The following is a 13,211-nucleotide window of genomic DNA, read 5'->3' as shown; positions in this document are numbered from 1 at the left end:
ACAAGTTCCCTTTCCTTGCATATATCCCCAAGAGTAAGCCTGGGCTGGTCCCAGCTGCAGTCTGAGGTGCCTCCAGCAGTTGAAGTTGGCTCAGAATGACCAGTACCCATAAAATAAGTAGGCTTTGAACTTAAACATAACCAGAAATCCTTTCCCAGGTCAGACTGGGTAAGGTTTACAAAGCTATATTCCACCAAAAGAGTGTCATACAAATAAGACTTATTCCAGAGAAGAAGCTGACAGAAAGGGTGATGCAAAAGTCTTAGCTTCAGTGGATCCGAAGTGGCATGTGAGTACCTTTTGTCCCGACTCAGTAAATTTTAGCTGTGTGGGATGGAAGCAAGCACACCCCGTGGTGGGAGTGGTCAGATGATTTGGGGTCCCTTCCAAGTGGAAATGAGGCTGTTTTAATGAACTTCTTAACTGAGATGGAATCTTCAGGATGGGCAGTGCCAGTGTCTCCTGGACCTGTGGATATGCCTCTGGCTGGCTTGTCTGTAATTTCTGCAGAAACTTAAGTATGGAAGCATTATTAAGTAAGCTAAAGTGAGGGCCTGACTTCAGTCTCCCAATGCTCTCCTGGTTGCTTCCTCTCAATATGCTGGCTTAGATGTCAGGCTGGAGCTGGGAACAGTCAATAAAATATTTAAATGCCTCACTGGGTTTAAGGCAGCTTCTCAGGCAGTGGCAGCAGCTACACAATCTCCTTTTACTAATACAAAATTCCCTATGGATAGGACAATGTATCAGAGTAATAACTTTTGGAAACGAGATTTCTTCCAGTAAGACTAGGATTTCCTGGGCAGACATAGAAGGCTTGGACACCTAACCATCTCTCGTAAGTGCAGTCCCTACACACAAGGGGGTAGGGGGCTGTACTTATTAGTAGTGTTTTCCCATGCCTACTTTTTTATCTATCTTGCCTCATTTTTCCTCCCAAAATGACTTTGGTCCCTCAGTCTTAAGGGCGACGATCCATCTTCTATAAGTGCTTCAACCTGAATTGTGGTATTGGCCCTGCCTTGACAGAGACCTGAAGTCTTGTCGTGCTTGTCAAGAGGTGACAGGGGAATTTCAGTTGTTGGACTGCCAGGATCAGATATCACTAGGAGCATTTTTTTAACTCTAAACTGGAAAGGAAACCGTATGAGAATTTACAGAAGATAACAAACTACAGAAACTATAAAGAGCAACAAATATCTCCCATGTATTAGTACCAAAAAGAAAATAGCAATTTTTAACCAAGTGGTTCCAGAGAACCATAGGTAAGGAGCTCATTAAAGTCAAGGGCAGAGTTATATAGACAACATTCAACTTTTTACAACTGTGAAGGTTTCTCCTTGGGCTGCAGTAAGGATGTCTTAAGGTGTCTTACATTGAAGGACAGCTTGTCTCATCATTTTTGCCTTTGAATTTACTAAGGAGATACCTTTGGCAGTATGCTCCAGGCCAGAAGATGGAGACAGTGGGAAAACAGACCTAATTCATCTATATTGTAATGCTGGCAGATTTTCAGGCTTTGTTAAAGTTGGGACCCATCAAGAAATGAGTTACAGTTGTAGGGGTACTAAGAAAAACTGTATAGGGTCCCTTCCATCTAGGAAAAAGTTGATCTGAAGAAGTATAAAAGCCATTTTTGTACAGCAGGCCAGTGAAGCCAGGTTAGCACTCCAGTTTGCAAAAGCATTTTCCTGTCTGACTAAGGAACCTGATCTTTGCTGACATTCACAATGCCTAAGTTACCTGTGAAGGCTTCCAGACAGCTCTCAATAGGGACACGATCTTAGGTCACTGCCTTATTGGGAAGTTATCATCAACCAACAAACTGCCTTTTTAAAACATCTGCTTATACATATAATACCAAGAAAGCATATTTAGAATCTACACAGATATTTACTAAGACCACTTTACATGAGTGTGTGAGATCTATCATGCCCAGATGTCCAGATGTCCAGAAGAGTGTTTTGATTTACTACCACTCCAGCCTTACCCTCCTTTCCTCACCAGATGAATTCATGTGGCTGGTGCCAGATGAAAATGTACTGCCAATTAGGATCTTGAGCAGATACTGGGGGCTGGTATTTTTGTTAATTTTGAACTATCCCCCGTTTGACATCCCTAGCATTTTACTACCCACTACAACAAGTGATTAATAGGCAAGGTTGTAAGTTCCTGCCCAGTTACAACATGTACAAGTATGAGCATTAGATAGGCAGGCTTATCAACTATTTTCTGATGACCTCCCACCTCTGAGTACTTTTGAAAGTGACTCCATTCAGGATCTACACCAGCCCCTCTTATCTGAGCAGTTTTTTTTTCCAACTGCCTCTGGATGCTCTGTTGTTGCCAGGACAAGCTTTTGTCCTAGTTGATATTCCGTTTTGGTTGTAGTGCTTGAACACAGGTCCTGAGCACTGTCTCTGAGCTCTTTTGCTCAAACCTAGCACCCTACCACTTTGAGCCACAGCATCACTTTCAGCATTCTGCTAGTTAGAGACAAGAGTCTAATAGGGATTTTTCTTCCTGGGTTGACTTTGAACTGAGATCCTCAGATCTCAATCCCTCAAGTAGCCAAGATTACCATGTGAGCCACCAGCACCCAGTTACTGGGCATTTTTTCTCATTGCTGGGATGATGTGTCCATTTGGCTGAATTTCACCAGTGGAGGGGAGGTACATAATAGATCAAAATAGTCTTTCCCAAATAGTCCCTTTATTTCCAATTGAAGCAACAAGGAGATCCATAGAAATAGTTCTTAAGCAGGGCTTACCTGCAGTTTATTAAGAATCAAAGTTAAATCTGACAAACTTGTAAGAGTCATTGTCCCTCTGTGGGCCTGCCTATAATTGCTACAGAAGGCAAAAACTCTATAGTAGACACAATGAGAGTTTTGAAATAGCAACTGGTTAAATAATCATATATTTTTAGGATTTAACTAAATATAGCACTTTAGGACTAATTGAAACCATTGTTACTAAGTCAAACCTTTGTAATTACAATGAAGAATGCAGGAAAATGGCTCTGTATCCAAGGCGGTCTATATCTTGGAAACAGCAAAATAACATTCCAGTTAACAGTCTTCATTTGAAAGACCTTGACATAAACAAATACTTAAGTGAACTCTGGTTTAGTTATACCTTAGTTTTATGTCATTAAAAACTTGACAAACTTAGTAATAAACAATTACTTTCATAGCTGGACATAAAGAATAATATGTTAGTTTTACATCAGTGTATTTGTCTTGACCTTATTTAAATCACAGCCAACTTAGATACCAACTTCACTAGCTTTACTAATAAGCCCTATCTCATAAATTCAAGACATACTTATACCATTTGCTGCTTACTCAAACCTTGAGTATTCTTAATTTCTCCCTTTTTCCATTTTGGAATAAACATTTAAATAATTCTTAATTCCAAATCTTTTCTTATCCAAAAAAAATTCATTTTTGTCTCCTCATTCCTTTCCCAAGGCTTTAAAAAAACTCCTTTTTTTTCTTTACACACTTCCTTTGCTTTAATTTGCTTTTAAAATAACCCTTATAAAACCTTGTAACAAAACTTCCTTTTTAATGCAGCATAATAATCCTTTGAAACATTTGTTAACACCCAAATCTGATGACCTTCTTTGTAGTTTTAGTTTAAACTTGCCCATTTTAAAAAACTTGGCAGCTGGTCACAGGCAGTGCAAGTACTAGTTATAATTGAAGTCAAAAAGCAAATGATTTCAGGAAATATAAAAAATATCAAAAAATCACCATACAAATCAGAAGCACTTTAGTTTGATAGAAAAACTACCTTTTTACACACCATACTGACAGTTTTTATATATCAAAATACCAGACTATTTTGTACACATTTACACACACACACACACACACACACACACACACAAACACACAATTGTGCACAAAGGTTTTAAAGGGTGCTTAGGTTTTAAAAATGAGTATTGGCCTAAGTTTTCTGGAATTCCAGTGGCAAGAGATACTTTTGCCCATAGCACTATAGAACCACATGGTCAGAGTTAGAAAAACAAAAGCTTAAAAACAACTATGTTTGCCAATGAACAAGCAGAATCTCTTACAGATAACCAAGACCTAGATGTTTACTGAGGTCAAATTATATTACACAGAAAGATTATCTTGTGTCCCTTAGGATTCCCCCATATCCCTGGGGATTGGGGGACAGTGGGCTTACTATGGAAAGAACCCTGGTTCTTGAGACAGACTCAAGCTCAGTTGGTGCAGACACTATAAGAACAAAGTGAGGGGCTAGGAAGGTGGCTCAGTGGTCGAGTGTTTGCCTTGCATGCATGAGGCCCTGCGTTTTTTCCCTCAGTACCACATAAGCAGAAAAAGTCGGAAGTGGCACTGTGGCTCAAGTAGTAGAGCCCTAGCCTTGAGGTGAAGAGCTGAGGGACAGCACAAAGGCCCAGAGTTTAGGCCCACAGCCGAAAAAACAAAAAAGAACAGAGTGAGAAAAATAAAAGCTAGTGCTGCCGGGGGCAGAGGGAGAAAGAGAGAGGGAGGGAGGGAGAGGGACACATAGAAGGACACAGCTTGACAGACAGACAAAATGACATCCAATGTCTTACCAAGACTAGATGGGTGCCCTTGTCAGAACCATCTGACAAAGAACAATCCCAGTCAGGAAGACTAACAATAGACTGATACCAAGCCAAAACCCTCTGTGTTGTCACAACCTAGAGGGTCTGTTGGGGAGTTCTGATTACATCCAGTTCCATTTACTTCCAAAGGTCTTTTGAGTGACTCCAGAAAGATTTAGTGGCATGCCAGGTGTGCATGGTCTGGCTGTGGGAGTAGCAGCAAGACCACGGGGTCCCATCATCTATTAAGATGCCAAAATGGCAATGAGGTTACAATGGTGTTACTTAGATCTAGTATACATATTTCAAAACCACAATCTTCCTGAAGTTCACTTAAGTAGCTGGGCTTACAGACATGATTCACTGTGTTCAGCTCAAGAGTTACCATTTTTTTAAAGATAAAATATATTATACTTGCTGGGCACTGGTGGCTCACACCTGTAATCCTAGCTACTCATGAGGCTGGATTCTGAGGAATGCAGTTCAAAGCTATCTCAGGCAGGAAAATGCATGAGACTCTTATCTCCAATTAACCACTAGAAAACTGGAAGTAGAGCTGTGGCTTAAAGTGGTAGCGCACTAGCCTTGAGCAAACAACGTCAGAGAGGGTGTGTGGGCCCTGAGTTCAAGTCTCACAACTGGAAAGAAAGAAAAAAGAAAGGAGGGAAAGAAGGAGGGGAGGGGAAGAAGAAAGAGAGAGAGCACTATACTAATCTATCAAGGAATAAATGAGTGGAAAATGCTAGAGGTGGAATACCAGGATTTTCAGAAAGGTATTATTAGCTGACATGGTAGTAGACCTGCTCCAGAATGAAACACAGCTGTCAGAAATGTTTCTAAAACAAAAACAGAATAAACTATCTAGACTAGCACAGCCCCAAAGAGTTTTCAAAAAGATTGCAAATGCTGTAATTGAATTTCTGTATTCTTTAAAAGAATTGGACCCAATAATACCCCAATTCTCCACAATTCATGTACACTAATAGAAAGGAACAAAGAACAAAAATAACATAGTTCAAATATTTCATGATTCTAATTGCCAAGTCTTTGCGGTTGTTTCAGTATTTTTAATAAATACATTTTTATCAGGATCCTCCTATATTGTAATTTTGACAAAAAGAAAATCATCCCAAAGTCAGGGGTGTTTTACTCCTGAGAAGCAGGTAAATTTTGGCTGTCGTCCGCAGCAACAGAGGTGGAAAATTATTTCATCTGATGTTTACTCACAGGTCTAACAGAATTGCATTATTGTATCTCTCCAATTCTCAATAATCTTCTGGATGTTCCATAGAAACTGTCAAGAAAACGGATACCTCTAGTTTCAAAGAATACACTAGATCAACAGCACAGGTGACTGAAAATGACCAGTTTTCTAAACTACTGATAAGTAATGCTCAAACCTGTCCAAGTTGCTGAGCCAGAGTCCAGCAATCACTGAGGTAAATAGCATGAATGTGGCTGAAAGTGGATGTTCCACTATAATTGAATAGCCTTAGGTCTCACGAAAGCCACCCTCCATCCTAGGAGATACCCATGCCCTAAGAGGGCAGGACTAGACAGTTCTTTCTCAGGATTTTCAGGCAAACCCAAGAAATATCGAAGGAGAATAACTTCTCTGCTTGGCTGGTATTCTAGGAATCTTGTTGTGAAGTAGAGCTGGGACCACTAGGCAGCTGTGGGCATTGGTGATGCTGGGGATGGTCGCTTAGCCTCTGCAGTGGTTGTGATTGTGGACCAGCAATATTCGCTTCTCCTCCCTCCTGGAATCTCAAGGGCTGAGTCCTCTGACTCCTTTGTGATCCAGTGGTACCACATGGCTAGTTATATCCAATGAATTGTGGGAAAGACATTCTATGTAGCTTCTGGGCTGTACCATTTAATACCCAGAATTCTTTCTTGCTGCTCTGACACAATGATCAGCCACATTCAAGATGGTGACTGTCCCAGGTACCCAGTCCCAGAGTACCTCCATTTAATGATCTGTGTCCTATGTTGCTAGACATGTAGCAAGGAGAAATAGACTTGGTTGTGTTAAGCCTCTGATATTTAGAGTTTTATGTATTTCCACAACTTAACCCTGATTACAATGCCTCACTAAATCTTAGTTTCTTTATCTGAGAAACACAAGCAAATTATGGAATCTCTTCTAAAGTATTTATGAGGGCTAAGCAAAAAGTACTTAGAACATAATTCTAAATATATTTTGGTGCAGATAATGATGGTGATGATGGTATACCATTTCCCAACTTGGTATCTACAAACTTACCTATTTCTATCAAACAGGTTTTTTTTGTCATGTGTCTTTGAGAAAATCACTTAACTTCAAATTTCAGCCAGTAGTATGTTCTAGTAGATGAGTTGCAGATTAAATTTCTAGCTTTAAGATAATATAACTTCATTAAGGACTGCTTCAGAAAACCCAGCCTGATATTTCAAAGATATTTCTATTGGTTATGGAACAAATTATAGAGTAATGCTAAGTATTCTCTTCTCATTTCCATCATTTCTTCCCATTTACAATTTTTTTGTATCTCTCCCCCTCTTAAGATTTCTGCCCAGAGAATCACATCTATAAATTCTTATCTACAAAATGGCCTACTAATTAGGCACTTGCAGGGAACTCAGTGGTCTTTCACATTTCCCTGTTGTGTTTTCAGCAGTAAATCATCACCTGACTCCAGACCATGGCCCACCAGGGTCTTTCTGAGAATACAATCTCCCCTTGTTCTAAAGAGGCATGAATGTAAAACCAGACCTGTCCATGGTATAGTACTAGTGGGAGGGAAACAATAGGTGAAAGAGGAAGAATATGTCTGAAATACTTAATGTACATGTGTGAAAATGGAACAAGGAAGTTTGTTGAGATTGTCTTGGAAGGAGGAGGGAGAGGAGGAGAGTGATGGAGGGGGTGAATGTGATCTCAGTACATCATATGCATGGATGGTTGTATCAAAATGACACACCTTTGTATAGCTAATTGATGCTAATAAAATATTCTTTCCAAAGAAGAGTAACCTGTCTTTAAGCCCCTTGGTCATGACTCAAGGTGACCATCTCCACACCACCTCCACTGAGGCCTGTTTCCCAATTTCTTCACATCAGGGCTTCTCGAGTCTTGATGTATGGTCCTTGTCTGTTCCAAAGGCAACCCTGCCTGAACTTAGTGATAATCAGGATGTGTTAACAGTCCTGATTAAGCCACAAGAAATGACCATTTTAAGGGATTTGTTTATGGCAATTTCTAATGGTTCCACCTGTTTATAGACTTAGTTTGTATAAGAGGGAGAATTTTATCTCATACATGTTGAGTTCCATATTGGAGTCTATCAGAACCCTCATGGATGGCTGCCTCCTTACCTTGTTGAACTGGGGGTGTATGGTGGGGGATGGCATTCTTGTACCCTTGGAGGAGGCTTTCCCTCAGCTCTGCATCCACGTCGCACACATTTGTGCTGACTCTGAAAGCACCAGCGTGGCAGGAAGTAACACTGATTTCCTTTAACCTTTTTCAGATCGAAGACATCATTACAAAGATGCAAGATGACAAGACGGGGGGTGTGCCCGTCAGAACGGTCAAGAGCTTTCTCTCCAAAATCCCCAGTGTGGTCACAGGTAACGCACTCCTCTCAAGGAGTCATGAAGATCTGTGTCCCATAGATTGTGACCCCAGGGTGGCTAGGAATCTGTGATGAGTGCAAAGGAGTCAGTGCATTTCCTGAGTTACCCTTATCTCAGTTTCCAGGAAGAAGATGTTCCTTGACCAATTATTGGGAATGGCCTAGCATGAGCAGCCTTTCAAGTGTGTCTGGGAATAAACAAGCCATCACCTGACACATTAGCACCCAGGCCTAGAGAAGAGAAACAGCACAGAAATATTAACAAAGTTATGTTAAAGCAGGATCTTAGTCTGGGTTTTCAGTTTTCTGAGACAATTACCGTTTCACAATGTAGTTCACACTAGACTCAAACTCTTTATCCTCTGCCTCAGCCTTCTAAATGCCAAGATTATAGACATGAACCATCACATCATGGCCATGCTGATGGTAACACAAATGTATGTGGGTCAAATGTTGTAACAATACACACCTAGAGTCAATAACTTTATTATGAACTGAAAAGCATGTAAGTTCAGTTGAAATATTATTAGCAACTCATTTGTCTATTCAGTGTTAATCTGGAGTTATTTATAGAGTTCTCACCAGCAGGCTCTCTGTCCAGTTGGAATATATGTTGTCAAGGAGGCATCGGAGCATGTGGGCAAGATTTTAAAGGAGTTTGTATGAGCTTTGAGCATAAATTATGAGTGTATCAATGGTCTTCAGAACTGTGAGATTTGTGAGTTCAGGCAGTGAGTATAAGTAGAACACACAGCCCAGGTCCTAACACATGGGATGGCCAATGTATATGGGTCAGCAAGGGACGGAGAAAAGAGCAAAAGAAACAGGAAGGCTTAATTAATTTAAATAAGTACATTTAATAAAAAGCAAAGGAAGCTGGGTACTGGTAGCTGACATTTTTAATCCTACCTACATAGGACACTGAGGATTATAGTCAAAGCAGACCAGGTAGGAAAGGCCATTAGGCTCCTATCTCCAATTAACCATTTTGAAAAAGCCAGAGTGGAGTTGTGGCTCAAGTGGTAGAATGCAAGTCTTGAGCAAAAAAGTTCAGGGTCAGTGCCCAGGTCCTGAATTCAAGCCCCAGAACTTGCACACACAAACACATAAAAGGCAATCTGTATTATCTAACTTAATATAGGTATGTTTGTTTCTTTCATTCTTTCTTTCTCTCTCTCTCTCTTTCTTCCTTCTTTTCTTCCTTCCTTTCTTTCCTTCTTCCTTTCTTTCTTTCCTTCTTTCTTTCCTTCTTCCTTTCTTCCTTCCTCCCTTCCTTCCTTCCTTCCTTCCTTCCTTCCTCCCTTCCTTCCTTCCTTCCTTTCTTCCTTCCTTCCTTCCTTCCTTCCTTCCTTCCTTCCTTCCTTCCTTTCTTCCTTCCTTCCTTCCTTCCTTCCTTCCTTCCTTTCTCTCTCTCTCTCTCTCTTTCTTTCTTTCCTTTCTTTCTTTCTTTCGTCGGTCATGGGGCCTGAACTCTGAGCCTGGGCGCTGTCCCTCAGCTCTTCAGCTCAAGGCTAGTGCTCTACCACTAAAGCCATAGCACCACTTCTGGCTTTTTCTGCTTATGTGATGCTGAGGAATTGAACCCAGGGCCTCATGCATGCAAGGCAAGCACTCTACCACTGAGCAACCTTCCCAGCCCATAGGTATGTTTCTTTATCCAGTATACAGATGTGAAGAAAGTAGGGATCAGGGCCAGAAAACCTAAGATAGATTTTGGACATGCGATCATTGAGACTTTGAGAGTAATCAGGAGGTCCTGGCCAGGAACAAATTACAAGTGATGGATAGAAGTCCTAGAGAAGAGCTATGGATTTGAAAGACACAAAAACCTAAGTGACGACAAGCTTCATATCTTCATCCACAAACTATGCATTAATTTATCCCCTATCTACCTAGAAGATAATGTGCTACCCCACCCCGATCTCCTAAGGCTTTGAGGAAGATTCCTGTTGGCATGTAAGGACATGTAACTATCTTCACTCCTCCTATCTGGAGCTCAAAGCAGAATTCATACATGTAACTTGGATAATGCCCTTTGGTTCACATGTAGGTTAGACATATTAGGCTTAGAAAGCCAGTGAGGGGCTGGGAAGGTGGCTCAGTGGTAGAGTGCTTGCCTCTCATGCATGAGGCCCTGGTTTCAATTCCTCAGCACCACATAAACAGAAAAAGCCAAAAGTGGTGCTGTGGCTCAAGTGGTAGAGCACTAGCCTTGAGCAGAATCACTGAGGGACAGCACCCAGGCTCAGAGTTCAGGCCCCTTGACTGACAAAAAAAAGAAGAAAGAAAGAAAGAAAGAAAGCCAATGAGACAGGAATGGACATGTTTAGAAGAAGATAAGAGATGGGAGATAACCTTAGAACCTAATCCCTCTCTGAAAAGTGAAGGTTTAAGAATTCTAGGGGATGAGGGCTGAGAAACAAATGTTCCTAAGGGGAACTACATGGTAGACAGAAGTGGAGTAGAAATGAGAATCCAATCTTACATTGCAAAAACACAAACAAACAAACAAAACACCTGAAGCTCATTGGCTTTGGTAGAGGAAGACTTAGCCATAAGAAATGCAAATCAGGTCCTGCCATCTTACCACCCAGAGATTTGCAATTTCTGAGCAAGGTATCCACAGGAAGCGCATCTCATGCTCTCCCTACCATTCCCCTGTTAGGACAGCAGGCCAGTCTCCACACCCTTCTCTGAGTGTAAGTAACAAAGATGACAATAGGGGCCATGGTGGTGAGGTGGCTGATTTTCTACTTCTAGTACACAGCCCTACCACCCCCTCTACCTGCTCTGATTGACAGACAAACCTGAGCAAGAGTTGGACTAGCTTCAAGAATCTTTGGAGTTCATTTCTTCCAAGCTATTCTCAGAAACACCCTTTTCTAGCCTAGAAAAATCTTCAGATCTAGTCTCCTTTATCTCTGCAGACAGGAAAATTGAATTCCAGAGACGTGATGCAATGTGCTCCCAAATCACATAGCTTGTTAAGAAACAGAACCAAAACTATGATCTGGATTCCTCATTGCAAGTTTCTCCCATCACCTCATGCTGAGATTTATCTCCTTGAATGCAACTTGTATTAAAAGATATCAGGTGCATTTCCTCTAAAAAGGTGGAAAACTTGCATAGTTTGTTAAAAAAAAACAAGATTGTCTCTACAGCCTGTATGAATGGGGAGTCTGTGTAACCCCTGACAACTCCAGCCTCTATTTTAACAACCTCCAGCTCTCATTCCATCTCTGGCCCACTTTGACCTTGGAAGTCTTTTTCCTTGTAACGAACCAAAACTTGCTTGCCCTCTTCTTTCTTTGATTTATTAGTCTCAGTTCTGCCTCTTATTCATCAGCAAAGAATGGAAGGATAGATTTGATTAAAAATTATGCCCACCTACCTCTTCCTTATGAATTTTTATTGTACAATTTCAGAAAGTATTCCATATATATTTTATGCTACTAATCTCAACATAGATGTCCATCTCTGGCTTTTCCTAGTCCATCTTTTATTGACATGAGCACTTATAAGTATCATTATTATGGTCTCTTGGCAGTACAATTGGAGGCAAGCTACCTGTGGGACCTTGAGCACCTGGTCACTAGCCTTGTTGGGCCTCAGTTTCCCTGCATCCAGATTAAATGTCATCTATCCTGCTCTGATCTGCTGTGGCTCTTCACAGAATATGTACTAAGGCCTGTCTGAAGTTCATGCTTTCCCCTTTTCCTCTACATGTTGTACTTGTGTCTAGCCCTAAGTTAACTCAAGACACCACTTCTCTTGGGATATGATTCTCCCAGATTGAAAACAAAAGAGCCAGATGGGGAAATCTGAGAATTATTCACAGTCAACATTGTCACTCCCCTGCTTCTATATTGCTGGAAGTAAAATGAACTGGAAAAATAATTCAAAATGGAGATAATTTGTGGAGTTCCTATAGTAAATAGATTGAGTCATAGTCCCTGAAATATCATAGCCTAGTTCTTTAAATCAGTAAGTGATATCTTACAGTGAAAAAGTCTTTGTAAATTACATTAAGCTTCAGATGGGGAGACTACCCTGGCTTATTAGAATGGGCCCTAAATGCAATCCTATAAATCCTTATGAAAGAATCAGAAGAAGATTGGACACAGAGGAGAAAGTTAAGTGATTTAGAAGGCAGATAGTGATGTGGCCACAAGCCAAAGAATGCTAGCAGCTACCAGAAGCTTCCCTAGAGCCTCTAGAGGGAATGTGGCCCTGTTGTTACCTTGATTTGAGCCTTTGAAACTAACTTGTGGCTTAGGCTCCAGACTATGAGCAAATAACTTAAGCCAGAGTTTGTGATGACTTGTCAGAGCACCCACAGAAAGCAAAAACAGTGCCAGCCTTACACCAACATGGTGTCAAAGGGAAGAAATGCCAAGGATGGTTTAGAAAATTAACACATTAATTTATAAAAGAGGTGATCAAGAGCTAACAAGTAGTTTTCTCCCAACGTCTTGGGAAAATGCATAATGTTAATTTTGAGAGCAAATTGGATTGATATGCATTAAGGTAGGTCAGTTTTATTCAGGCTAGTCAGCTTCTACTTACTGATGTTATAACACAAATTTCACTTGTCTTGATGTAATTTAAAATACCTTTAAACTACATTATCCTGACCTATCATATTATTCCTATATTTAGGACAAGTTAAATAAATTAATAATACAATATCAATGCACAATATTAATCCAACATTAATATAAAAGACAATCTATTCTAAATTAGAATGCCATAATTTATTCATCTAATATTAAAAACACATGGTGAGAAGTGGCATTTTTATATCAGGAGTGCTTCCCTTGCTTTGAATATTTTTTTTTCTAGCAAGAATTTTAGAAACTTGTAGAACCTATATAAATATCCTTCACAAAAGTAAAATCGTGAGTCCAACCTTACATTCAAATCCACATATATCCACATCGATAGTCAAACTTATTTGGAGATTCCTGCCTTGAAGAAGAGCAGATTAAC

General features: G+C 40.4%; 1 protein-coding gene across 6 annotated transcripts in view; it reads left to right on the top strand.

Moving 5' to 3' along the window:
• Positions 1–13,211, top strand: part of Rgs6 (regulator of G protein signaling 6) — a 491,090-nt gene that overhangs the window by 343,217 nt on the left and 134,662 nt on the right. For all 6 annotated transcript variants that reach the window (XM_070030921.1, XM_070030920.1, XM_070030918.1 and 3 more), the window contains exon 3: positions 8,118–8,217. In XM_070030921.1, coding sequence (XP_069887022.1) covers positions 8,118–8,217 — 100 coding nt within the window. The remainder of the gene's footprint in view (positions 1–8,117; positions 8,218–13,211) is intronic.

This window comes from Dipodomys merriami, unplaced genomic scaffold (genome assembly GCF_024711535.1).
Source record: "Dipodomys merriami isolate MVZ:Mamm:240054 unplaced genomic scaffold, mDipMer1.0.p SCAF_1, whole genome shotgun sequence".
Lineage (NCBI taxonomy): Eukaryota > Metazoa > Chordata > Mammalia > Rodentia > Heteromyidae > Dipodomys > Dipodomys merriami.
Note: the sequence above shows the minus strand (reverse complement) of the source record. Positions and strands in the feature narration are given on the sequence as shown.